The sequence below is a fragment of the Osmerus eperlanus genome, chromosome 8 (genome assembly GCF_963692335.1).
Source record: "Osmerus eperlanus chromosome 8, fOsmEpe2.1, whole genome shotgun sequence".
Lineage (NCBI taxonomy): Eukaryota > Metazoa > Chordata > Actinopteri > Osmeriformes > Osmeridae > Osmerus > Osmerus eperlanus.
Genome location: NC_085025.1, coordinates 17,811,088 through 17,837,358, shown reverse-complemented (window position 1 = coordinate 17,837,358; position 26,271 = coordinate 17,811,088). Strand labels below are relative to the sequence as shown.

The window sequence follows — 26,271 nt, the reverse complement described above, 5'->3', positions numbered from 1 at the left end:
TTCAGCAGGGTGCGACTGACTCCCAACCATATCAAAAAAAGAAGAAGAACGGGTCGTTACATTGCGGAAGTGAATACTTTGTGATGATTATTCTGCTAGAGTAGCCTAATAATAAAAACTGTCACACCGTAGCCGACTCACAGATCTTTTTAATTAATTATTCCGCTAAAGGGGGGAGATGTGCAATGGTTGTGTACAAAAAGAATACCCTGACAGGGTGAGTTATTTCATTAGCTCTCCGTGATGTGTTTATGTATGTTTGTACAAAAGGCCCCAAAGTAATTTGACATTTTAGTTCGGTTGTGATTGGTTATTGTTTAATTAATAGGGTGAGCCAACCCACGTGACCGTAACTGTCACAGAATAGAAGTAGGCTTTTCAGTTGTGGTCTGGGGTAACACTATAGCATTTTTACAGTTATTGTGCTTGAATGAAAAGTGAGTATTTCTTCAATTGTATTACTTCTTGTATTGTATTTTCTTGTGTTTTTATGCAGTTATGTTATATCTTATTCGTTAGCGAGTTTGTGTTTGAGTTTGTCACCTCGTCTGCTGATAGCTAGGTGAGTTCGACTTCATGCAGCTGTCGGCGCCGCCGGCGCTGCATGAAGTCGAATGCACCTATATACGACCTCAGTTTTCAGCCCTCGGCTCACCAGACCCGTGAATCTGCCATGTAGATTGTAAACCTGTTGTAGGCTACGTTAGCAGGACGGCAAAGTTATAATTGAAGCCATTTTGTTATTTCTTAGTTTATGATTAACATTAAAAGTAAGTTGATAATATAATGCATATGGACATATACAGTATGTTGTGCTATTTTTCATTGTATCTTTGTTATCCTGTTCTATAGGAGACCACACACACACAGACACAGACACGCATACACATACAGATGCAACAAGGAAGAATAAAGAAAGAAAATAGTAAACCCTCTGAGCTCATTTATTCTTACATGCTGTGGACACAGTGGCCTTTAATGGTTTTCTGGCCGACACACTGGGGTGAACACAGAGATAATGCAGAGCTAGTGCCCAGTGTTAGAACTCATTCAATATCTCCACTACAATGTTCGTAGATAGAACTTTGTCCTCTTTTACTGAGACCACTTTGTTAAGGGAGAGCAGAGCGAAAACAAGACTTTGGAAACTCTTGCACCAGTGCATTGGCTGGCTTGATCTCTCCAATAGTCCTGGAAATGCGACCACATCCCCTCTGGTGTTTCAGAGGCCATCTAGATATCAGCCAGACTGACACAGCCAGACTGACACATGATGTTGGTAGCCCTCCTTCTCAGCTAGCTGCTCTTAGTTGGCCTCTGAACAGTATGGGAGACACTTTCTATGATGTTGTAGTTTCATTACGGCTCCTAGTGCGGCAAAAGATCAGAATATCATGGGATCTTCTCCAGCACTGATTAGGTCAATTATAAAAGTCTACTTTGTGTATAAACTTACAATTTGTAATTCTGGGACATAGGCCTACTGTATCTGTTCACTAGCTTGACCATCTTTATCACAAACACAGGGAAGCATCTGTTTGGAGAATGGTTCCTATCTGATGAATTACCTGGCCTGTGCCAACTGCCACCAAAGGGACTTTGTCTTGATCAGTAATAAGTCCACAGAAGAAGAGGATGGAGAGGAGATTGTCACTTATGACCGTGAGTCTTATGTAGTGCCGGCAGCAAATACTTACCTTATTGTATTAAAATGGTTATATATGATACTATTATCTTTGCATGACCTCTTTTCTGTCTTACAGATGTGTGTAAGAATTGTGAACACGTGATAGCCCGGCATGAGTACACATTCTCTGTGGTTGACGAATATCAGGTAAGGACAGTTGCACAGTATGGAAAGACAAACCTGTCACAGGACTGACAGATACTCTTACTCAAACATTACAACATTAATACCAAATGTACATTTAGCAGCTTTCATGCAGTGCAACACAGTTAGTCAAGTCAATTTTATTTAAAATAACAGCTGTTAGCCAAAGTGCTGTACAATAACGAATAATTAAAACACAATAGGACACAAGACACAATCACAGACATTGCACAAACATTTTATCACTCTACCTACGGCCATATGCAACAATAAATAAATGAGTTTTAAGAAGAGATTAAAAACCATCATATGTTGTTGATGCAGTTTTTATGTTAAGTGGCAAATTATTCCAGAGTTGTGGAGCAGCCGCTGAGAAGGCTCGATCTCCCCTCACTTTGAGCAAAGAGTATAGCACAAGAGGCGACACTGATGCTTTTTTGGTAACAGTCACTAGGGAACGCTTCGTTCGCGCGCCGCCATTGTGGAGTGACAACATAGGTAAATATTTATCATATTCTCATGTAGGCCTATGTGTTAGTGCATGTAAACCAGCAGATACTATTTTAAAACAAATTCCTGCATTAAAATAATGCATCATGACAGTTTGTATGATTTGAAATGGTCATTTCACAATAGCATTTAATTATCGCGGCAAACAATGACTGCACTGAACTGTAATAAGTAAAGTACAAAAAAGTTAAAATAACGAAACCTGTAATTATTAGTTGTGAACGAATATCATTCACGTCTAACTAAACCTAGTCACGCGAAAGTGAACGAGGTAAACAATTCCTTTATCTTTCATCTTCTGAGCCTATGCAGGTCACGTGAAAAATGATCCAAAGACCCGTACCCGGCAGATTTTTATTTTAACTTATTTTTTTTCTCTCGGCCACGAGAAAATGAACGAATCGCTCTCTGAGACTACTCGTTACTCCCGAGTCATAGCCTACTAATTATTCGTTCAAGAATCGTCACAAACGACACATCACTACTGCCGAGTCGCTTTCACTCCAAAATGGCGGAAACGTATCGCTGCTACTGGGCACTGGTGTTGCAATGGAGCGTTCTATTGGTTCTATTGTTTATCAGAATCAGAAACGTTTGCACAGACAAGGAATTTGCTTTGGCAGGAAGGTGCAAACATTAAACATATAGGAATCTAAAATTTAAATATGAGGACTAACTATACTAAGGGTACATAACTAGCAAACTAAGGGTACATGACTAGCAATGGAATTAGATTAAAATAAACATATATACACAATAAAATATAAAATATAAGTTGCAGTAATTTACAATATAAAAATACAAATATTACAAAAAATACAAATGGTACAGGATTGTATTGTCCAGTGCAAAAAGCAGTGTTGTTTTAAGGGCATTAAGTATTCACTTCTTGTATTCACTTGTCAATAAGTTCTTTGGTTTGAGACGTGTCCTTGGAACAGTCAACCGAAGACTACCGGTTGATCGGAGGTCTTGTGATGTATTTTGATGGAATGAAAGAAGATCAGAAATATATGGACCCATGCAGACTATTATAAACAAACAATAATGCCTTTAACTGAATACTGTATTTGACTGAGTGCCAGTGTAGTGACCTGGGGCCTCTTGTATAAACGTTGCGTACGCACAAAAAACTTGCGCACGCACACTTTGTGATGTATAAAGATTTACTTGACGTGAGAATGTGCGGGCCGTCACAGAAAGTTTTGAGCAGACGTGAGAATGTGCGGACCGTCCGCAAAGTCTTGTCTGGCTCTGTAACGTGGCGAATTCTAACTGAAAAGTGCCAAAACTCACCAAACATTACAAAATAAAGTTTCCACTACTAGGTTTATGACGTTGACTATTCAAAAAACATAAAAATAAAAGTTTGATCATTAATGTGGATGATCACATCAAAATGCCAAAACCCATAGCCTTCTGTTTAATCCGCCACCACTTAATAACTTCTGTTAAACTTGAGGGTGTCAAACGAACGACAAAATCACTCAGGAAATGCATGTCACGCTAATCCTATAGCTGCTATGCTGTTACGATGCGCCACCACTCGTTTCTTCATTTAAAGTTTTACATCGGACCATTTCTTCTTAATTTCTGCCATGGTCCGGTTCTCTGAACCCACATCATTTATGTGGGTTCAGAATTCGGTCAAATAAAATCAGTAAAATAGACGCAATGAGTGGAACATGGCATTTTATTTTGTTTGAGTTTTAACTTTAACTCGCTCTGGATAAGAGCGTCTGCTAAATGACTAAATATAACTTGTCCAGTGGGGCAAGTACATTTCTCTTCCACTTTTCCTACAAAAAAAATCCACTTGTCCCGGACAAGCGGACAAGCCTTAATGTCGAGCCTTGCAATCTGGATGAAATGAAAGCATGTATTACAGACTCCATAGTTTTGGATGATAAAAATGACTTAGTTTTTAGCTATATTCTTTAGTTGATGGAAACTTCTGACCACATCATTGATCTGTTTATCAAAAGTCAATGCAGAATCAAACGTAACACCTACATTTCTAGCATGTGTATGAAAGTTCCCAGATAGAGGTCCTAGTTTACTGGCAACCATCTCTGTTGAAGCAGAGGGGGCCAAAGATTAAGACTTGCGTCTTTGCTTTGTTTAACTCAAAGAAATGTTCAGACATCTAATGCTTAAGATCTCTCAAACAATCCAACAAACACTGTACACTTGAAACATCCTTTGGATGTAAGGGAACATAACACTGAGTATCATCTGCGTAGCAGTGATATGAGGCATTATATTTCCTAAAAATGTTATACAGAGGGAGCATGTATAAAGAAAATAAAACAGGACCCAGAATTGAGCCCACTGGAACCCCATACAGAACTGGTGCATTAGACAATGAATAGTTGCCAACCTCCACAGAAAAGTTGCGGTCCTTTAAGTAAGAATCAAAAGTGGATGAAATAAGTGCACTAGATAAAACAAAGGCTGGAAGTGCACAGTTCTAACTGTATAACAGTGCCAAATTAATAATTAATGCCAAGGAACGGTCTGTTACAAGACACAGTGTAACAACAACACTGTGATACATATGACACATGCACACAGTGGAAGTCAGACAGTGTTTAGACCCTTTCACTTCAGCACATTTATGTGTGAGATTAAATTATAAATGGATAAATTAGCTATTTTATTATTGTAATAAATAATAATAATTGTGCAATTGTCTATCAATCTACACTCCATTACCTATTAGGTCTGGGTTTTGACTGGGCCACTCAAGGACAGTCAGAGACTAGTCCCAAAGCCACATTGTTGTCTTGGCTGCGTGCTTCAGGTCACTCTCAAGTCTAAGGTTGCGGGCACCCTCGAGCTAGTTTTCTTCAAGGACCTCTCTATGTTTGGATGTATTCATCCTTCCCTCAGTTCTGACCAGCCTCTCTGCTGCTGAGAAGCAACCCCATAGCATGATGCTGCCCCCACCATGCTTCATCATAGGGATGTTGTTAGCCAGGTGATGAGCAGTGCCTGGAGTTTTCCAGACATGGTTCTGCCCAAAGACCAGAGAATAATTTAAATGCTGTTTGGCAAACTTGCTGCCAACAGCCCTTTTACTTGTGTGGCTTCCTTCATCCACTCTACAGTTAATGCCTGATTGATGGAGTGCTGAGATTTACAGCAGGTTCCCCCATCTCTGCAGAGAACTTCCAAAACTGTCTTAGAGTAACTTATGTTATGTTATTGGTCACCTCGCTGACCAAGGACATTCTTGCACGGTTACTCAGTTTCCTGGTGGCTCTAATCTTCTGTTTAAAACATTTTTCAATTATACTAATATTGAGGCCTCTATGCTCCTGGGAACACTTAAAGCTTTAGAAACGGTTTTATATATTTTGCCCTGATATATGCCTCACTACAGTTTGATTGTGGAGGACTACAGAGAGTTCCTTGGACTTTATGTCTTGGTTCTGGTCCTGTCTGACATGCAATGTTAATTTTTGGACCTTATACACAGGTGTGTGCCTCTGTAAACTAGAGCCAAACGATTCAATTTGCCATAGTTGGATTCCAATCCAGTTCTAGATACATCTCAACAATAAGTAAAGCAAACAAGATGCAGTTGACACTAAATTGTGCCACAGCAAGAAGTCTGCATACTTATGTAATGAGACTTGTTTCAGATTTTTCATGAATTAGTTGAAATGTCTAAAAACATGTTTTCACTTATTTCACTCATTATGGGTAATTGAGTATATATGACTGTGGGGGAAATAAATATTACACAATAAAAGGTGCTAAAAGTGATAAGGTGCAAATACTTTCTGAAGCCACTTTATGTATACGGTATACATTTTTCAATACCCTGTACTGTTCCATTTAGCCATGGATGCTTTTACCACAAAAATGGATGACGTTGTAATGTGTTGTTCTTCTAGGAGTACACAATGCTCTGCTTGCTCTGTGGGAAGGCAGAAGACTCCATCAGTGTGCTGCCAGACGATCCCAGACAGTCTGCCCCTCTCTTTTAGACCTGCAGCTCAGCAAGCTTACAGCCAAGACAAACCAGCAGCATCTCACCTTAAGAAGGCTGTGCAAGTATCGCGTCACAGACCACACTGCATTGGTTCTCTCATATCTACACTAGAGATAGTATCCATTTTCATCTCAGATTTAGTATGTGGTGAAAATATCAGTGAGTGTGAAAGTGGTAACTTCTTTAACAAGATTTGGAGCCAAGGAGAATATAGATCACATGCAGGGGAAGCAGATTCATTCTGGACCTCTGTCATGTTGATAAGCTCAGTCAGTGAATACATTTTGGGGAAATGTCTATTGAACTTCTGAGAAAGAAAGGTTTTGTATGAATTGTTTAATCTTGGAATCAAAATGTCAGTTTGTGTCAATGCAGCTGTAACAATGGGAAGAAAAAATAATTGTATAAAATAAACTTTTTTTCATGTAGTATTGTACGTAATGAGAAATACAAAATTTAAACAGTTACTGGTCTGTATATTTGATCGAAGTATAACAAAATAAATAAGTACAAAACAAATAAACTACAAGCCAACATTTACAAAGTCCTTGGCAACAATATTCATGCTCTTTGTATGCATCATATGTATATGGAGCTTAATGATTACGGGTTCACACATGAAATCGAAATAGTATGTCTTTGTCTGAATTTCTGCAGCCTTGAAGTTTAGACTCACAACATTGTGATACTGGGTTGTACGTCCTCATTTTCTTTGTCAGTGATGATACCGTCAGGCTACCACCAGCTAAGACTGGAACCATGATCTAACAGGAACCACATACTCACTACCTTAAGCATTGTTCCTCAAAAATGCAGTCAACAACACTCCCAGACCTCAGTGCTCTGGTACTAACTCCGCTCATACTGAAATGATGAAAATAACAACTCACTACCTTAAGCATTGTTCCTCAAAAATGCAGTCAGCAACACTCCCAGACCTCAGTGCTCTGGTACTAACTCCGCTCATACTGAAATTATGAAAATAACAATCCAGCAAAATAAATGGCGGTTATTCCATAGGCTCGGACTCAAGATAAACATGTTATATATAGGGGAGACAGGAATGGACATGTTATGTAGGTTAGGCCAGAACGTTTTTCTAGAGGACTTAATACATTTTGCGAAATAAGTTTCAAGGTCAGAAAAGAAAGATTATTAATTTCAGCAAAAGATAATTGTAGTGTATTCTTAATGTCGTAAGATGATTAGAAAAAGACATTGTTCGCTGGTCTGCATGATAATATATTTGATATGGACCAGTTGATAAAAAATACACAGTTAAAGCCAACACTGTACAAAAAAAATATGCAAGTCATTTGCAATGATATCCATGCACTTACACTTCAGCACGAGTGCATTTACATTCCAACATTTTCGATGACCTCTCTTTTGTTAGCAAATAAAACCATACAAACACATTGCTAATACGCTAGAATGTGTAATATATTTCTAGATACGTCAGAATAATACATTACAGTTTAGATTAGACTACATGCCCTGATCCTTGACAATATTAATGCTGATGTTTGTATAGTGAGGTTCATATGGAATGCCACTTACTTGCTCTCCAATTCTCTTTCTACAGTTTTTCTTTAGTTCTAATGATACATATCTACACCGCAGCAGTTATTATAATATTTTTTTACATCCCTCAAATACTGTGGAGTACAGATCTTTTTGGTCTTATAGTATGTAGTGTTAAGATAATGGATAAAGAAGAGTTGGCAATTTCCAGGTTTGAGTCATTCCTTGAATCAAGCCACATTGTCAAGTACTTTTGAGAAACATCCATCAAATAAATAAATAAATACATTTTTTATCATACATTTTACAATTCATACAGTACATTCCCTTGAGTAGATAAGGTATTTACACATGCTTCCATGAGGCTGGGCCAGAAACGGCCTTCTGTACATACATGGACAAGATACAGCATCATGTTAGTTGCTGTACCACCACCCCCCCTCCACCTATCCAGTCATCGGCTCACTTTGCCGGAGCCCCTCCCTTCGTGGCTGGGCCCCCCCCCTCGGTGACCCAGCGCGGCCCCCCACAAGCCCCTGGGAGGGGGGGACCCTGAGATGCTGGAGGGGGAGCGGCTCCACCCCGGGAAGGCCCTTCCCTGGTGGAGCTCCTGGCGGGAGGGGGAGGAGCTGAGGGATCGCTGCAGGGCATTGGAGGAGCTGCGGGGGCGGGGCGGAGGGCTGAACACGGCCCGCTCCTGCATCAGCTGGGTTAGGCTAGCGAGGAAGTCCGCATCGCTGGTGCTGCTGGCTCGAACCCGGAACCGGCGACGCCTAATGAAGGGGGGGGTTTACGTGTTAACAAACTTGGACCAGGACAATCATTCACTTCAAATCATAACAGTAGTAGATGCTGCTTCTGATGAGGTGGAAACAACATAAAAGCAGAGCTGTCCAGTGGTGCTCCTACCTGGTGTCTACAGCTGGCCGGGTGGGAGGTTTCCCAGGAGGGGGGCGAGGCAGGAAGCGGCCCGCCAGCTCCGGAGCAAGGGGAGAGCTGACAGGGCGCGGGATCTTGCTCCTGCTGCCAGAGGAGGAGGATAGGGACAGGGGCTCCTCTCCAAGCCAGTCGGAGCAGGAGAGACGGTCCCGGGGCAGGGCGCAGGGCAGGTTGTCACAGGACAGAGAGGGCGAGGGGGAGTGGGTGGGGGAGCCGGGGAGGGGGCTGCTCCAGCGATGGCGCTTCTCGGCTGCGAGCTCCCGGGCGAGGGGGTCAAGGGGGGCGTTGGCGTCCCGTACCGGGATACGGCTCGACCTCGGGGAGGCAGGGGAGTCCCTGCGCCTGAGTAGGGGGGGAGGAGGGGAGGCGGCCTCTCCAGATGGCTTGGCCCTGGGGTGCTGGTTGGGCTCGGAGGAGCGGTCGGGTAGGCCGGAGTCACTCTCTGGGTCTTTGGCCAGGTGAGCTGGGGTAGTTGTGGCCAGGCTTGGCACTGGGCTGGAGGCTGGCTCCACCACCTCTCCCTCCCCTGGTCCTTCTGCTGGGGCTGCTTCCATGAATGGGGCCTCCAGAGGTATGGCAGCGCTCTTTTCCTGTACTGGGGACTGTGGCACAAGATGAGTGGGCACAGACTGGGGATGGAACACATGTTTAGGAGAGATTAAGAAGGGGAAAGAAGAACACAAAGGAACACCCAAACAAGGTGTTTGGAAGCATTATCACACTGCGTGACGCATGCTCTCACCTGCTCCAGCTGGGCTCGTCCTCGAGGGAGGACGGAGGGCATCTGTCCCAGCATGCCTGGCAGCCTGCGGTGGCCCAGCAACCAGGTGCAGGGCATGGCCATGTGAGACAGGACGGGGCTGCAGGGAGCTGCCTCCGGGAGGCAAGACGGGTCCTCGGCCAGGGCCTCTCCTTGTGGCTTCTGCTCCAGCTCCAGCATCACCCACTCCTGGGAGTTTCCCTCCAGAGGTACGGGGCCCAAATCCTCCTCCTGGGCGGGGGTCCCTGCCACTGGACGGTCCTCGTTACAGGAGGTTGCCTGCTCCCCTACAGTCCTCTCAGGAATGGGCTTCTCTCTCTCCTGGGACAGCCCCAGTCGCTGCTTACCCAGACTGGAGAAACAAATCGCACGACAGGTCAAGTTAGGTCCATTAACGAGACCAGCGATTATATGAAACACACAATCCAGTTGTGTTACCAGTCCAAAACCATACATTAGCACATTATTAATCATCATTACTGCTACTGACAATACTTCTTTGAGCCTTTACTTGCTGCAGGCCTCAATAAAAACAGCTTTGCAGTAAAATATTTTGTTAACTACAGCTGTTTAAGCAGCAGAAGACAATGGCTTTAGAGAAGCTGTGGAGTATATCAGAGGAGGGAGCGGTTCTGGTACTGACTAGGCCTCCAAGAAGCGTTCAATGGTGGGTTTGGGCTCGGGGGCCAGCCTCTTCTCAAATGCCAGGCTCTGGCTGTGCCTCATCCTCCTCAGCAGCGGGGCCGCCCGGTCCAGGAACATGGTCTCGGAGCGCACCCGGCGAGGAGAGCTCTGGATGGAGCCTGTGTTGGGGCTCTGGTTCCCCTGGTTCTGACTGTGCTCATCTTCACTCACCACCTGTGAGAAAGACCAGCTCATAGAAATGTGTCGCAAAACAACAGTAACTCTGACAAAAAACTGCAGTTTTGGGCATCCATCTGCAGGGTTTTTGTTTTCAGTTTCCATGGATCTGTCAAGTCAAATTGTATCTTCTATTCCCTAAATAATTTAGCCACAAAAGTGAGAAATGTAATTAACTAGATGGCAGAAATTACAGTGTAGTAATCATGGGCTTCGTTTCCCGATAACGATGGATCGTAGCTGTTACGAGGGTTCTCTACGATCAAAATAACGATCCATCGTTATTTCTTACGTGCGTTTCCCGAACATGCTCGTAAGGAGAACCATCGTACGTGTCTCTTACAAGACGCTGTCCATTGTACTGAAATGTGATTCTTCTGACGTAACTTTAAGACTTTAAAATTAAAACGTTAACCAAAGTAATTGACGAATTACTGTACACAAAATATTTTCTTGTCGCTACAGAAAACTTTACATTTATTATAGGCTACTTATTTTAGTACTTTTCAATGTACATTGTATGATGCTACATGAAGGCAAAGACAATAAAGTGAACGGGCAAACTATGCTTCATCTGAGTTTTACACCGGTGTTAGGACCCTGCAATCAGCGACACAGGATGCTAAATACCAAGAGGTGGTCTTGGAAATTAAGTGGGCTCGTCTCCAAATTGAGGAGAGGAAGCTCTTGTTTGAAGAGATGAAGTTCACAAGGCCCTCCATTTCTGTGCCTATTCTTCTGCCCAATCAACAAGGTAGTGTCAAATTTATAGCCTAAGCATACAATGTTTATTTAAATTAAGTAAAGGTTGAATTGTCTATTGTATCATATATTCAGTGTTGCCTGTCCAATCCTTACATGTTGTTTCACCTTATAGATCCATGTGAGGAGCAGGAGCAGGGAGAACAAATTCCAATAAACAACCATTTCTCAAATTACTTGTGCCTTGGTTTTTAACTCTTCTCGGTACTCCACTTTCCATGAGTCCTACATTTACTACTTGATTGAACGACAAGGTTTAAAACCATGCATATAAATGGTATCACACATGGCATGTCCCAGCTAGCAGCCTAAATAATTCAATGTACAAATACAAGCATCTCAATCCAACATATTTACTGTCTTATTTTCTAGTGTTGACGATATCTACAATCTTGCAATCATAGGCCAACAGCTTTCCAAGACCATGTTTGCAATCTCATGATTCTCACATATTGGCCACAAATGACATTGTGACAAATACATAAGTAATGAATACCCCATGTCTTCAACATGGAATCATTGTTTCTGACATGAATAATCAACTCTACTTTAATTGATAGTTGATCAATTATACTCATAAGATATGTCAGATGACATCATGATATCATGATGCTCCTGAACCACATAGAAGCAGACCTGCAGAGGCTAACAAGGAGGTCCTTGCACTGACCCCTGCAACCCAACTACTGGCAGTGTAAGGTTCTATGCCACTGGCAGTTTTCTGGAGGTTCTTGGAGATGGACATGGGCTCTCCAAGGCCTCAATGTCAAGATCTGTGCAGGCTGTAACAACTGCATTACTTTACCACATCCAATTCCCCACAACCAGAGGGGACAAGTCTGCGGTGCAGGACTTAAGTTATCTTCAATGGCTTTTATGATTTTTGTATGAGTTCACTCCCTCCCAGCCAACACTGTGGAGTCCTTCCATTTCCTGGGCGCTACCATCTCCCAACATCAGCCTTGGCTCTGCCACCAGCCTCTTCATCCACCGAGCGTTGGCGTGCTACCAGCCCTATAATTCTAATAAACATCTTCAATGTTCAATTGTTGTTGTGTTATTGCACTCGTAAAAGTGTTTCGTTAATGCATTTCTAGTTACTATTGCACATTACAACAGCCATATTTCAATTTTATAGTATTTTGAATAAGACTGACAATTGTTTGTTAAATCTACCTTTGTTTATTGCATGTGCCAAACACCCCAAATCAAATTATTTTGTGTAACCTAAATTTACTTGAGAATAAACCGGATTTAGATATTTTTTCGGCACTTAAACTTGTATGGTTCACTAACAAATATCCCAGTTCCAGCGTAACTGGTGTAAAAACACAACCAAAATAATCTTATTTTCCATCTAAAGTAACTTTCAGCATTAGTCTAATGTAGTTTTCATGGTCGGCCTACGTGTGTCTCCACTGAGTCCCTTTGCTATGATGCACTTAGCGATCTACGACTGCTCTGGAGCTCTCGTTAATCTACGAGCATTTTCAAGTGCCTCTTTAGCTACGAAGGCTTCGGGAAACGGCCCGTACAACTAAGATCCGTCGTACAATGGACTCTACGATAAACTTAGGCTTACGATGCTTTCGGGAAACGCACCCCAGTTTGGTCCCAGGAGTGTTGAGCATGGCCAAGGTATTGCAGCTGAACTAGTCCCTCCAGAGAACTAAATAGCTTCCTGGTTCAGATGTTGTGTTTCACCATGGGGAGGGGGGTAAACCGGGCTAAAAACATCTGGTGTGTTAACTGCCCTCTGTCGGTGCACTTTCTAACCTTCCTGGCGATAGGTTGGGTCTGCTTGTGGTTGCGGTTGCGGTCCATCTCCTCCCACACGTCTACCCCCTGGGTGTTCTGGGCGGGGATGGGGGGGCAGTTGTCTGCGTCGCTGAGCCGCTCACCCTGCAGGACATCCTCTGTGTTTTCCCTCTGCAGCTCCCCAGGGAGCACAGACGCATTGGCCATGCTGGGGGCACACACACACACACACACACACAGACAAAGGTCATTCAGCTGCTTCTTTTGGTGTAAATTACAGTAGCAAGCGTTTGAGGGATCTGGCTGACACTGCAGGTTTTTGTTCCAGAAAAGGCTTAGCTGACTTGACAGTAGGGCTGTCCCCGACTAAGATTTTCTTTGGTCAACCAATACTCGACTGAACACTTCTGAAAATCGACTAATCGAAATTTGAAAGTTTTTTTTTTTTCTATAAATGTCACAATGTTTTTCATCAAACCATTTTGTGTGATGTTTTACCTCACTGTTTTAAGAGATAATATGAAAGAAATACATACGTTAGAAGGGAGATTGACAACTAGACAAACACAAATGTACAAAAAAATTCCCGATCTGACTCAATGTAGAGCTAGCTGCTGGACATTCCAGATTCAGCCGCTATAAAATTAGCTATTACTAATAATAAGCCTCGTGTCACCAGTCCTTTTGTTACCAAATGCCGATATAATAAAAAATGTGTGTCTGTGCATGAGTGTTTGCATGCATTAGCGAAGTAGGCCAACTTACTTCTTAGTCGACCAAGAGCATATCGACCAAACAATCGACTAGTCGACTGAGTGGGGACCAGTGTTGTGGTCAAGACCAACTAAACCGAGACCAAGTCAAGACCAAGACCAGAGTGTATCGAGACCGAGACAAGACCAAGGCAGGTCGAGACCGGGTCAAGACCAGACCATTCAAAATACACAATCAGTAGGGTTTGACTAGGTAAAAAGTTAGATTTGATCTGTAACTGTTAACAAAAAATGTGCACTCAAAGTTGTGCCGTGTGCTTATGGTTGTGGGTTTTTTCTTAGAGGCGCATAACGCCTGGGACACACTGGCTGCGAAGCGCCTGGAAGCGCCGCGCAGCGCCACGATCGGCTACAACTGGGTCAAAGCTGTTCACACCAGACGCGCATTTCTCTGCGCCGGTTACCAAGCCTTTCAGCTACTCTGAGCTTTCTTTTACGCTGACATGGTACATAAACATGGCATTGGCTATATCCCAGCATTGATCCATATCTACATTGTCCTTGTCAAATAGTCTACAATTAATGTAGTAAAATCTTAACATTCTTTTTTTATTCAAATATATCAACTAATATGGTGTATTTTATCATCCTGCAGCCGTTTTCGCAAGCGTCTCGAGAAAAAATTCGACCAGCTGCCTAAACGATCGCTGCAGATCGCAGGCAATCGCAGCGCTTTGAAGCCAGTGTGGTCGGTCCCATTTGATAACATGGGCGCCAAAAGAAAAAAGGCGGCACTTCCAGGCGCTTCGCAGCCAGTGTGTCCCAGGCGTTAGTAGGCTACTCGATTTCTGCTATCACATCTCTCTCTCACCCAAGTGAAGGAGCGCGGTACAGCAGCATTTAACTTAACATTATTAAGTCGGGAGAGGTATGAAGCTGACATGAGTTAACGCTGGTGTAACAACTTTATATTCATCATTAGCTACATAGATTTATGTGGCTTGGCTCGTTATCACAAACAAAATCTGGCAAGCAACTGAAACTAACGCCCTAAAACATACAGTATTAATACTTGCTAAATCTCTGTGTAATGGGGGAAGAGTTTTGGTACAGAGGCATATTGAAAATTGTAGGTAGCTAGCTTTGCTAGCGTCAATTACGCCTAGCTTACTTTTTTAAAAATGTTTTCTTTCTAAATGCCGGTACAAGTTCGATGTAGGCCTAGTCCCAGCCGTCTCTGTGAGCGTCTCTTTGCAGAATTTACACAAGCTGTGTGTTTTCTTTTGGAAGTTATTGTAAACTCTTTGTGGCTCAGGTAACCAAATCTAATTATAGCAGATTTGGCCAACATCTTCAGACAGCCACTGTTTCACCTATCTCCCTCATTCATTTTTGATGTGCGAGGAGGGGTGATGGGTCATTTCAAATGAGAAATTAGTTAAGTTATTGGTTGCATTTGAAGCGTGACGTTTTACATCCAATAACAGTAATGATAGGCCTATTAACAAATTAATTAAACAATGCACAGGCAATTTAGTGATATTCCCGCAATTGTGGTCTTGACGGGTCTTGAAATAAAATCCTGATTCCTCTTTGTCCGATTCCGAGACAAGACCTTCAAAATGTGGTCTACAACACTGGTGGGGACAGCCCTACTTGACACACATTCCAATGATTAAATTGAAATATACATTTGGAACCAGTCAATTAAGGAAAAGATGGCAGCTGATTCAGCTAAAGTTGACCAGTGGCATCACTTTCAGGAGGTAAAGTAATCAAATAGTTAAGATTCCAAACAATGCATTGCTCTTGTGGAAAGTAAGATAGATACACTGTTAAATCTCTTTAACCTTAAAACAAACCCATCCGATTTCTGTATACTCAGTGATTGTATCACTACTGACCCCAGGTCTGCTGGTTTGTGATAGTGTCAGTACTGACCCCAGGTATGCTGGTGTGAGGCGGGTGAGTTGCTGGGCCGTGGTGGCTGAGGCAGTAATGGTCAGCATATCCTCAGTATCACCCTTCTCCCAGTCATAGGGGTCATTCTCCAACACGTTGTGGCTTTTCATAGCGTTCTCAAACAAGGACATCAAAAGCTGCATCAAGAACAGGCCAAATAAACAGCATTGAGCACGGATAGTACAAAGTAAATACCAGTACAGCTGCAAGAAAAAGTATTTGAACCCTTTGAAACTACCTCTATTTCTGCATAACTTGGCAATAACATTTATCTGATATTAAACAAAGTCATATTAGACAAACTACCTTACACTACTGATAAGCTAATTATAAATGTTCTTGTATTTATATAACATACCATGTAAACATTCAATGGGCAGGCTGGAAACGGTATGTGAACCCTTGGATTCAATAACTAGTTGACCCTTTTATGCAGCAATAACATCAAGCAAACATTTCCTTCAGTTGTAGATGTGACCTCTACAACAGTCAGAAGGAACTTTTGACTGTTCTTCCTCACAAAACAGTTTCTGCACTCTTGAGGTTAAGCATCTCAATCGGGCTGAGGTCAGGACTGACTAGGCCACTCCAGAAGGTACATTTTATTCCATTGAACCCACTCTCGTTGATTTTACTCCTGTGGTTTGAGTTGTTGTCCTGTTGCATCACCCAACTTCTGTTGGCAGACAGATGGCCTTACTTTCTCCTGCCAAATGTCTTGATAAACTTGGAAAGTTATTGTTCAGTGGATAGCGGCAAGCTGCCCTGAGGTAGCACAGGAGCCCCAAACCATGATGTCCCTCCACCATTCTTTACCGTTTGGATGACATTGAATGTTAAGTGTGCTGTTCCATTTCTCTCCACATATAGCATTGTGTGTTTCTTCAAAATACCTTGTCTTTTTTTCATCTGGCTACAGAATATCATGCCAGGAGCGCTGTGGAACTTTGTTTAGCAAACTGCAGACGTGCAGCTATGGGTTTTGGACAGCTGTGGCTTTCTCTGTTGGTGTCCTCCCATTAACACACAGAAGTCATCTATCCATCCAGTTTATTGTTTTGCGTATGGAAGGCTTCACTAACCCTTCAACAGAAATCTTCTTGATCTCCAATAGCATTCTGTGCTGTGTTCTTGCTGTCATCTTTGCTGGAGGAGTAGCAAGAGTACTAAACGGTCTCCATTTATAGACAATTTGTCTTACTGTGCACTGATGAAGATCAAGGCTAGATAGATACTTCTGTAACCCTTTCCAGCTTTACAAGAAGTCTTAATTGTAGGTCTTCTGAGAAGTTCTTTTGAGGAATGATTTACATCAGTCAATGCTTCTTGTGAATAGCAAACTCAAAATGGTATTTATAGGGCAGCTCTGACCAACACCTTCAATCTTGTCTCATTGATTGCAGGGCTTGAAATTGCAACCATTTTGGTCGCCATATGCTCCTAAAATTGTGTCTGGGCGACCTCAAAATATATTTGAGAGTATTTGTGCAAGTGCAAATAATTGTTATGGTGCAAGCTGTTTAAATTTCTTACAAAACGCTCACTAATTAGCCTACTACACAGTACTTGCCTGCTGTGAGCTGATACAATGACCGGTCCACCGTTTTATCCAACTTTCCATAACCAATTAAACTTTATCTTCTACATTATAAACTTTGATGCAGTTTTTAGATTAATTTTAGCCGTCAGTCACTCCTTGTCACTGCGCTCCGTTGTAACATGACAAGGAGCTAGGGTTAGGGAGTCAGGTGGCTGAGCGGTGAGGGAAACGGGCTAGTAATCCGAAGGTTGCCAGTTCGATTCCCGGTCATGCCAACTGACGTTGTGTCCTTGGGCAAGGCACTTCACCCTACTTGCCTCGGGGGAATGTCCCTGTACTTACTGTAAGTCGCTCTGGATAAGAGCGTCTGCTAAATGACTAAATGTAAATGTAGCTTACTAGCACGCAAAATAAATCCAGGGCTCTCAAGTCTCATGCATTCACCATGAGACTCACGCATTTCAAACATTTCTCACTATTATTAGTAGGGTTGCAAAATCCCAGGAATATTCAAAGTTGGAAACTTTCCACGGGAATTAACAGGAATATACGGGAATTAACAGGAATAAACTGGACATTTTTGGGTAATTTAACTGTATTTACCTTGTCATAAGCAGACATGCATGCAAACATTTATAATACAACTTTTGTGTGGACATACATAAATCCTACTCTCACTGCTGTGAAAAGTTAGTCTACTGTATACAAATAAACTTGGTATTAAAATTAACATGGCTTAAGTTTACCAAGTAATCAATATGCTAGGTAATGACTTTGGGAAAGATCACTTTCTACATGAACTAGTTCAGTTCATAGTTCACACATTTTAAAATGAACTAGTTCAGTTCATAATTCAACATTTTTAACTAAGTTCACAGCTCCAAAAATGTTGCGAGCTATAATTGAAATCTCTATCTGTACCGCAATACCGCTCTTGGCATCTACGCAATTCGGCGCTCTCACACTTGCCAAGCATAGGGCTGAAATGTTCAGACTCAACACTGATGACAGACGTTCAAAAACAACAGAACGTTTTAAGTTTAGGTTTATGTTTCTGGCAGACAATGTTCCCAAACAGCTGGATTCAGGGTCCAGCTGAGCTAGGCGTGCATAGTCTTGTTCTCAACTACATTGAAGTTCCCTGTTATATGCTTTTTTTCAAAATTCCCCAAATTCCCGAGCCAAATTTCCAGTGGAAGCTTTCCGTAAACTTTACGCCCCTTTGCAACCCTAATTATTAGAGTATTCGGTGGGTGCTCATACATTTCTGCTGGTGCTAATAACTTTTCAGTTGGGATCACCAGTGCCACCAAGTAAAAAAGTTAATTTCAAGGCCTGGATTGGGTTCTTGGTTACCCAACTCCTGACTCCAATTAGCTTTGGGAGAAGTTAGTTGCCTAGGGGGTTACATACTTTGTCCACTGTGCCCTGTGAATGTTTATACTGTATGGCAAATAAAGATTTTTTTTTTTTTTTATCAAGTTTTTAGTGTTATTAACTGAAGCAGACTGCTTGTGACTGACAGGATTACATTTCATGACCAATTTATAAAGAAATCCAGGTCTTTCCAAAGGGTTCACATACTTCTATCTGCAACTGTAGATAAAACAGACAATTTTTTTGCTAACAGATTGGGAATGAATGAATTACGTGTGACTGATAAAGTACCTGATAGTCTGGCTTGGTGAAGTAGTCCAGGGTCAGGATATGATCGAGGAAGATGCTTAACTCAGACGGGAGATGTTTCAGCATGAGGCGATGGTCATATGTCTCCTTTAGATTACCTACTTGCTCCTAATTAGGAGGACAGGACAAATAAGGAAAAGAAGGATGAAAAAGATAAAACACAAACAGAACCTGCTGAGCACATTTAGCTAGAGTAAGTATTTTTTCCACCAATTCTTACTTTGTCTTTGACCTTCCTCCATGGTAGCTGTCCCACCATGAACTCCACCAGCATGTAGAAGAGAGACCAGAGGTCATCATGGCGGCCCATCTCCTGCAAAACCAGATAATGTACAGGTGAGGAAACATATATGTGCACTCCCAGGCTCTCCTCAATGAACTCTCCTTAAAAAGGTACAGAAGTTAAGTTTTGTCCACTATAAACATGGTGTGTAAGCTAGGGCAGGGAAATTTGGTCTAAAAAATAAAAGCTGGGTCAGGGCCTGCAAGGCCTTCTCTGCTGGCCTGAACATCCTCAAAAAATATGTAAATGAAATTATAAAAAAATGTTGCGGATATATATTTTTTTCTTCATAATTCCCCCCTATCTTAATGTCATTCAATTAATACACTGACATAAACAAAAAATATTCTCCGTAGTCTGTTCTCTTCATGTTATATTATATCCACTTGGTTGAGTTGCTGACAGTGTTGTATATTATGGAGAGCTTTTATCCAATCATAATTCAGCTAGCTTGAGTTGTCAGGCTCTATGAAATCTGCCTGAGGCCTTCAGAATCAACAGAGCAGGCTCCCGTGCGCTGTAAGTGAACGTAGACTATCAATTGTGATAGCCCAGTGGTTCTCAACAGGGGGGGATCGGAAGGGGGGCGGCCATTAGTTTCCTTTACAAAATACTTCTGCATTTTCCCTCTGCGTCTATGTTCAGTGAGTGCCGAAAACCGGAGCGGCACATTCCGTGACCGCACTGTAGCTGACATACAGGAGAATGAACTGCGCATGTCAATGCGGTGTTGCCACGGCCCAAATTGGCAAATTGGATCTTTGGCTTGATCGACTGATTAATAAAAATGTTGACATGTTTCCCAACTTCGCTGACTGTGTTCAAGAGACAGGGATAAATATCTCTCATTTGATTGATACGGTCGCTCAACATGTTGAAGGGCTGAAACAACAATTCAGGCGTTATTTCATTGAGGATTTTACCTCATTTGCTTGGGTCAGGGATCCCTTTAAGTTGCCATGGAGGAGCATTAAGTCAAATTAAAGAGCGACACCAGATTGCGACACCTCTTTAGCTCTTGCTCTCTCTGCCTTAGTTTTGGTTGAGTGTGATGACTGAATATCCTCAGTTGACTGATGCCACCGTAAAATTGCTTCTTCCATTTGCCTTGACTTATCTGTGCGAGGCCGGGTTTTCAAAATTCCTGCCTTCGAAACGAAGTACAGAAAACTTCTCCAGGTGGAGGATGACATCAGGCTCACGCTGTCTGACATCGAACCTTGAATCGCGCTTCTTTGTAAGCACGCGCAGGTGTCCCACTGATAACATAATGTCTTGGCCAACGAGACAGGCCACTCTCCTATAACTTGTACGCAAATGTTTTTAGAACCTAGAGTTCCTCTTGTTGTTCAGAAGCAATTTTCATAATTTAAGAGCAAGTTTCATACCTGTCAGTTATAGTTTTATTAATGTTCTCTAATCTTTAAAAAAAAAATCTATCCATCCACCCACCCATCCACCTACCTACCCATTCAGCCACACCCACTTACCCACCAACCCACCTATCTATCTATTATCAATATCGGATGTGTGTCCATGGGGGGTGGGGGCTTGACACATGATGTGGAAGGCTTGGGGCAAGGGGGGGTGGGGGGCGTGACACATGATGTGGAAGGCTTGGGGGGACTTTAGTTCCAAAATATTGAGAACCCCTGCGATAGCCAATCAGATCTCAAGTCTGCGAAAACCAAGGCCAGCTAGAAGGCCTTAAGGCCGAATTATACTTCTCTGACTCCGTTACGGACAGACGGATGGACCGAGTCGGACGGATTGGTTGAATTTATAGTTCTCCGAAGGCTGTGGGTGCTGAAAACACTTCACTGCCAGAAGAGTAGGTGGCGCTGCACTGCGATGCTAGCTAGGTTATCGAAAAGTCGGAGCAAATTTACGAATTAGCCGTTTCATCAATAAAATACGCACATTTTCAGCAACTACACTACCCATTTCTCGTCACATTTTAATTCAGATGCTGATTTACATGTACTGTTTAGCTGAAATATGAATTGTAACAACTTACAGCAATGGCGGTCAAAGGTTTCTGTTCGTCCTGTTTATCACGGCAACCCCGCCCCTGACGCAAGTTCTTAATACGGACCAATCACAGCCAAGGGGTTTCCGTAAAATGACGGACGGACGGATAGTCAGGAAAATCAGGAGGTGCACGTAGAGCTCTCCGAGGGGCTCGGAGAGGGCACGGAGAGGGAATTTCTCGTCGGAGAGGGCGTTCCCTGTGTCCGTCTCCGTAAAAACGGAGAAGCATAAATCGGCCTTTACGGTGCGTTTACACTGCAGCAACGCGATGCGAGCGACAACATGTTTTCCATTCATTTTCAATGGAGCCAGGCGAATCGCTTGCTTGGTGCATTGTGGGTAGCGACGCGACGCGATCAAGTTGAGATTTTCTCAACTTTATACAAATGAGGAGCGATTTTCACTAGCGATGGCCAATTGCAGTGTTTTCTTGTTTCTCGTAACGTAGCAACCATGGTAAACATTTCTAGCTTTCAGTTTTTAAGATGGAGGAGAAACTAATCGCCTGTGTGGCTGCATATCCAGTCCTGTACGATACGTCTCTGTATTTGTACAAAGACATTAATAAAAAGAATGAGGACAGGCGCAGGTTTGCCGACGTTGTCGGTGCTCCTGGTGGGTTTTTTGTACTTTCAAATTCAGTCTCTCGTCACATTAGTTACGTAACTTTGTTCTGGTAACTAGCTAGTAGTAGCCCAGCTGGAACTCCCTGGTCGTATCGACAGATTAGCAGAGACTTTGAGTAATATAATAAAACGTTTTTACACATGTCAACGTGTTTGTCTATTAAACAGTTTTGTATTTTGTATACAAGTTGTATTTTGATCGATGTTGCGAGTACGTAAACCCAAGTCTGCACACTTGGCCATGACAACTACAACAGTGACTTTAGAGAACTACAATTCTACATTAATCTGTTTGATACGCCCCCGCGCGTGGTGAACTGTGGGAAGGCGAGTGATGGCAAGCGATTCGCGTCGCTGCAGTGTAAACGCACTGTTACGCTGAACTTTACATGTACACGTCCTGTGATTGGATAAGCACTTGTGAGAGCCAGAAAGAGGGCATTCCGTTAGCGCGAGTTAGGCTACTAAAAATTTACAAATACATTTGGATCATCTGCAATTTATAATGTAAATAACGTGGCGCATAACATGTTCAATTGTTTTGCTGTTGCATATTCTCAGAAACAAATGCAAATAACCTGTTTACTTTAATTTTCAATGAATAGTTTGTTTTGTTATTGTCTTGTTGGTGACATGTGAAACGGCGACAATGCGCAGTTTTTATTGGACAAACTTGTTTAAGCTTACATAGCGTACTTTTGGTGGACTTTGGTGGACAAACTTTTTGACTCATCTCTTAAAATCAGGGAGTCAGGTGGCTGAGCGGTTAGGGAATCGGGCTAGTAATCCGAAGGTTGCCAGTTCGATTCCCGGACGTGCAAAATGACGTTGTGTCCTTGGGCAAGGCACTTCACCCTACTTGCCTCGGGGGGAATGTCCCTGTACTTACTGTAAGTCGCTCTGGATAAGAGCGTCTCCTAAATGACTAAATGTAAATGTAAAATCGCCTTTTATTTTTGTGTTTTGACAGTATCCGTGATCTTAGTTTCCTACTCTTAATTGTGAATGCAAGCTTATTGATTTTAAATTCTCCGGAAATTATGTGTTGCTCGACTAGCCTATGTTAAGGTGATGTAATGTGTAAGTGTGATTCTGTATGGATTCTCGAGCCGTGGTGTCATATTGATGCTATTATGAGGTGTATTAATTTAGGTAGGACCAAGTATGACGTCACTGAAGGCCTAGGCGTGAAATGCACGGCCCGCCACTGTATATTTTTAAACATCGTCCTTGGAGCCTGCTACTTCCAGCACTCCTGTTCTAGCCAATTGTTGGAGAGACAGGTTTTCCTCCTTGGCTCATTTTGTGAAACTACTGTCAATCACATTTGAGCTCGAGGAAAGCACAGAAGTTCAGACAAGAATTTGGGACGCCGTTTCTCATTAAATGTTATGGCAGTGTAATGGTGAGATGTATAAATTACCCAGACTTACCTTGTTTTTATGTGCATTGACCGAGGCATAGCGCACGGTTCCTCTGAACCCTGCCACAGGACGAGGCTAAAAGAGAAGCAGAGACTATTGTCTTGAGAAATAAAAATCATTAAAAAAGTTTAAATGTACTTTTATTTCTATTAGTCACCCACAAAATGGCTTTAAACAATAAAACGGACAATCCTCAAAGCCAAGTTGAAATACTTACAGGACGGACTTCCTGACAGGAGTTGGTAAATTGACGAGCCAGGCCAAAGTCAAGCATGTAGCAACATCTGCATGTGCTGGCCAGTCGTCCCATAGCAAAGTTTGACTGGGGTTTTATATAAGCAGGGAAAAGGTCACTCTAGTCTCAGCTGCTAAAGAAGTCATTGATCTCAAAGTAAATCATCCCCCTTGGTCATCAGCCCCTTGTGTCCCCACTGTCTAAACTCCTATCTGCTTACCGGTTTTATGTCACGATGTAGGAAACCCACTGAATGGATGCTTTCGATGGCCTCTAGCATCTGCCGGCCCAGTCGCAGTGTGGTGGAGACTGAGAAGGTACCGCGGGTCATGGTTCGGCGCAGGTCTGCTAAATTCCGCCCCTTTAGCACCAAATCATTATGTTGAGTGAGGAGATCTCATTTACTTTATATAAATATTGCTCATCCTTTGCAGATTTAAAAGTACACAAACCTGCTCCTTGCCATACCTCCATTACCCTGTCTGGTAACGACAAACTAGCCGTGTCTAGAGAGACAGCTATAGTTATAGAGTTCTTACCTGGAGTTCCATTACCACATAGTTGAATCGGTCATTGCGGCCACAACCAACAAAGCGGCACACATGATCTTTGCCTGCACACAAGAGGGAGAAAAAAGCATAATAAGACATCAGTCTGAATGCTACAGTGTTTGGAGATAGGACATCGTTTTTACCTTGAAGCTTTTTGAGCACGGCCACCTCCATCTTCAAGACCTGCTTGGGCTGCTGAGCAGACTCCACCTTCAAGGCCACGTTGGCTTGGTTCAGCTGATCCAGAACCTCGTAGATCTCCCCAAACCCTCCTCCCCCAATCTTCTTCACCTGCAAAACACCAAGGAGAGCAGGACGTTTTCAAACTGGATAAGAAGAAAGACGTGTCAAGAGTGAAATCATACCATGACTGTTCCCGGTGCCATGTACGTACCACCCTCCATCTCTCCCGGACCACGTCTGCCACTGACAGGATGTCTGTTTGCTCTACAGCCCCACTCATCCTGAGTGCTTCGAGTGCTCCCGACAATGGCCTGCACCTGGCATTAGTGACGCAGGCTTCTCACTGAAAACAGGGGAAAAGCAGACAATTGAGTACAAATGGAAATATTAACAACTTAAGTGTCTAATCATTGCATAATAAATCAGTACAATAAATAATTTCCCTTTGTAAAATATGAACTAGTCTAGAGAACACGATGAGCCATCGTTCAGCTAAAATAAAGGTTGCTGGCTTGATTTAATACACGTCAATGCAGTGCTTATTTACTGCATTGACACAAGAGTTTGGTTTATACACTACTGCTAAACCTAAACAGCATGATTAATATATATGTCATATACAAGGAGGAAGACATGGGTTTGATAAAAGTTTACGTTATTTTGCCTTTACAACTGAGATCGACCTCTTATATCCATAGCAAATTAGCTAGCTCGCTAGCTAACTGACACGCTAGGTATCCATTTGCCAGCTAACTTGTACTAATAGTACTGTACTCTCAACGTTGCCTCAATCAAGGTTGATCAAATACAAAGGCACTAAGTCAGATGTCATGTTGTTTAGCAAAACGCTAGCCGATGTTGAATAGCGAGAATTGTCACTTTATTAGCTTGCAAACTAGATGGATTGGCTAGCTATCAAACCTATACTAGCTAACTAGGTAGCCTAGCCAAACGATAGCTAGTCGGCCAATTATAACGAGTTAATTGTCTAATATTATATCGAATAGTAGCTAACGTGTTAGAGCTATGTCTGAAAATAACTTAACGAGGGCAGTGTGGTATTGTTAACGTCACAGTACGTAGCTAGCTAGACTAGCTATTTTCAGTCAATATAGTCTACCATACAGCCAGCTGTGTTGTCACTGTACTGGCATTGGCAAGACAAAAATGCCCATGAAGAACTCAGGACTAGGTACCTACCTTGCTATATTGGACCATTGCAAATATATGGGCAAGCGGAATAACCGAAATGTAAATTAATTGAAATGTCCATCTTATGTGTTAATACAATGTTTGGCTAGTTAACGTTAGCTAACTAGCTAATAGCTCTATTGCAGGCTTGAACAGAATGGGAGATTTCTCTCATTCACACAGCAACGGTTACGTCACGAACAAAAACTCCTCCCTGCATTGATTGATCACTCTGCATGCCATACAGTACCTTGCATGATAACATCCATGCAGAATTTTGGAGAGGATGCCCACGCCTGGTTTGTCACCATGCACAATGTCTAACCAAATAGAGATTTTATCTCTATATATATTACATATTATTCACGTAATAGTGAGGTATGCCTACCTCATCTCATAAAAACTGCGACGGATGGGGATAGGATCCTATACGCAAGTCCAGTACCGCTGCAACGCTTGGCGCATATACTGTAATGACACGTTGGTAAATTGAGGTCGTTCATGTTGACACTGTTCGACCGTTAATATTCGGTTACTAAATCAATAGGGACTATTGACTACCTACTCAATTGCTGTTCATTAATCTTAGGGTCCCTATGAAATGTCACTTCAATAGTAATGCCACTGCATTGGGGAAAGTCCCAGGGTACATGTTGGGAAGCCCCCAGAACTTCACCATCCATTCCAAGAGATCCTCCCCGCACTGGTTCAACAATTGTAGCAAATGTGGCCTACTGATTTTAATGACTGCAAACAGTGTAACAAGCCACGACTCAGCAGTACTTTGTAAACTACAGTGTTTCCTCTGTGGAGTCAAGTAGACACGTTGTAAAAGATCATTTGTTACACGGATATGGAGATGAGCTTGGCCTAACCCAACCGGATTGGATAACAGAAGGAC

The 26,271-nt window shown here is 42.5% G+C and overlaps 2 protein-coding genes across 6 annotated transcripts; one reads left to right on the top strand and one right to left on the bottom strand.

Annotated features, from left to right (window-relative positions):
- Positions 1-22: 22 nt before the first annotated feature.
- churc1 (churchill domain containing 1) lies at positions 23-6,769 on the top strand. 2 transcript variants are annotated; one of them, XM_062468269.1, is made up of 4 exons: positions 23-217; positions 1,527-1,662; positions 1,764-1,834; positions 2,185-2,436. In XM_062468269.1, exons 1-4 carry the CDS (start codon positions 179-181, stop codon positions 2,419-2,421), a joined length of 483 nt encoding a protein of 160 aa, XP_062324253.1. In that variant the 5' UTR covers positions 23-178; the 3' UTR covers positions 2,422-2,436. The 2 variants fall into 2 exon arrangements, with proteins under 2 accessions (XP_062324253.1, XP_062324254.1); XM_062468270.1 differs by lacking the exon at positions 2,185-2,436 and adding an exon at positions 6,244-6,769 and having other exon boundaries at positions 37-217.
- Positions 6,661-25,867, bottom strand: ttbk2b (tau tubulin kinase 2b). Of its 4 annotated transcripts, XR_009931001.1 has the most exons (16): positions 25,380-25,543; positions 24,391-24,522; positions 24,140-24,287; positions 23,985-24,058; positions 23,666-23,806; positions 23,428-23,532; positions 23,220-23,285; positions 19,067-19,159; positions 18,829-18,954; positions 15,600-15,757; positions 12,964-13,153; positions 10,208-10,422; positions 9,547-9,916; positions 8,775-9,433; positions 7,280-8,638; positions 6,661-7,175 (listed from the first exon to the last, which is right to left on the bottom strand). XR_009931001.1 is itself a non-coding variant. In XM_062468265.1 (15 exons), the coding sequence occupies exons 2-15, from the start codon at positions 24,457-24,459 to the stop codon at positions 8,320-8,322; spliced, it is 2,733 nt and encodes a 910-aa protein (XP_062324249.1). In that variant the 5' UTR covers positions 24,460-24,522; positions 25,759-25,867; the 3' UTR covers positions 6,661-8,319. The 4 variants fall into 4 exon arrangements, 3 of the variants coding, with proteins under 3 accessions (XP_062324249.1, XP_062324248.1, XP_062324250.1); XM_062468265.1 differs by lacking the exon at positions 25,380-25,543 and adding an exon at positions 25,759-25,867 and having other exon boundaries at positions 6,661-8,638; XM_062468264.1 differs by having other exon boundaries at positions 6,661-8,638.
- Between the last annotated feature and the right edge of the window lie 404 nt (positions 25,868-26,271).

Coding starts and splice junctions, on each gene's coding strand:
- churc1 (XM_062468269.1), top strand. CDS start 179: ATGTGCAATGGTTGTGTACAAAAAGAATACCCTGACAGG. Junction 218..1,526: donor AAAAAGAATACCCTGACAGG/GTGAGTTATTTC, acceptor TCACAAACACAG/GGAAGCATCTGTTTGGAGAA. Junction 1,835..2,184: donor CTGTGGTTGACGAATATCAG/GTAAGGACAGTT, acceptor AAATTATTCCAG/AGTTGTGGAGCAGCCGCTGA.
- ttbk2b (XM_062468265.1), bottom strand. CDS start 24,459: ATGAGTGGGGCTGTAGAGCAAACAGACATCCTGTCAGTGGCAGACGTG. Junction 19,160..23,219: donor TCAATGCACATAAAAACAAG/GTAAGTCTGGGT, acceptor CTGGTTTTGCAG/GAGATGGGCCGCCATGATGA. Junction 10,423..12,963: donor CCCAACCTATCGCCAGGAAG/GTTAGAAAGTGC, acceptor TCTTTCTCACAG/GTGGTGAGTGAAGATGAGCA.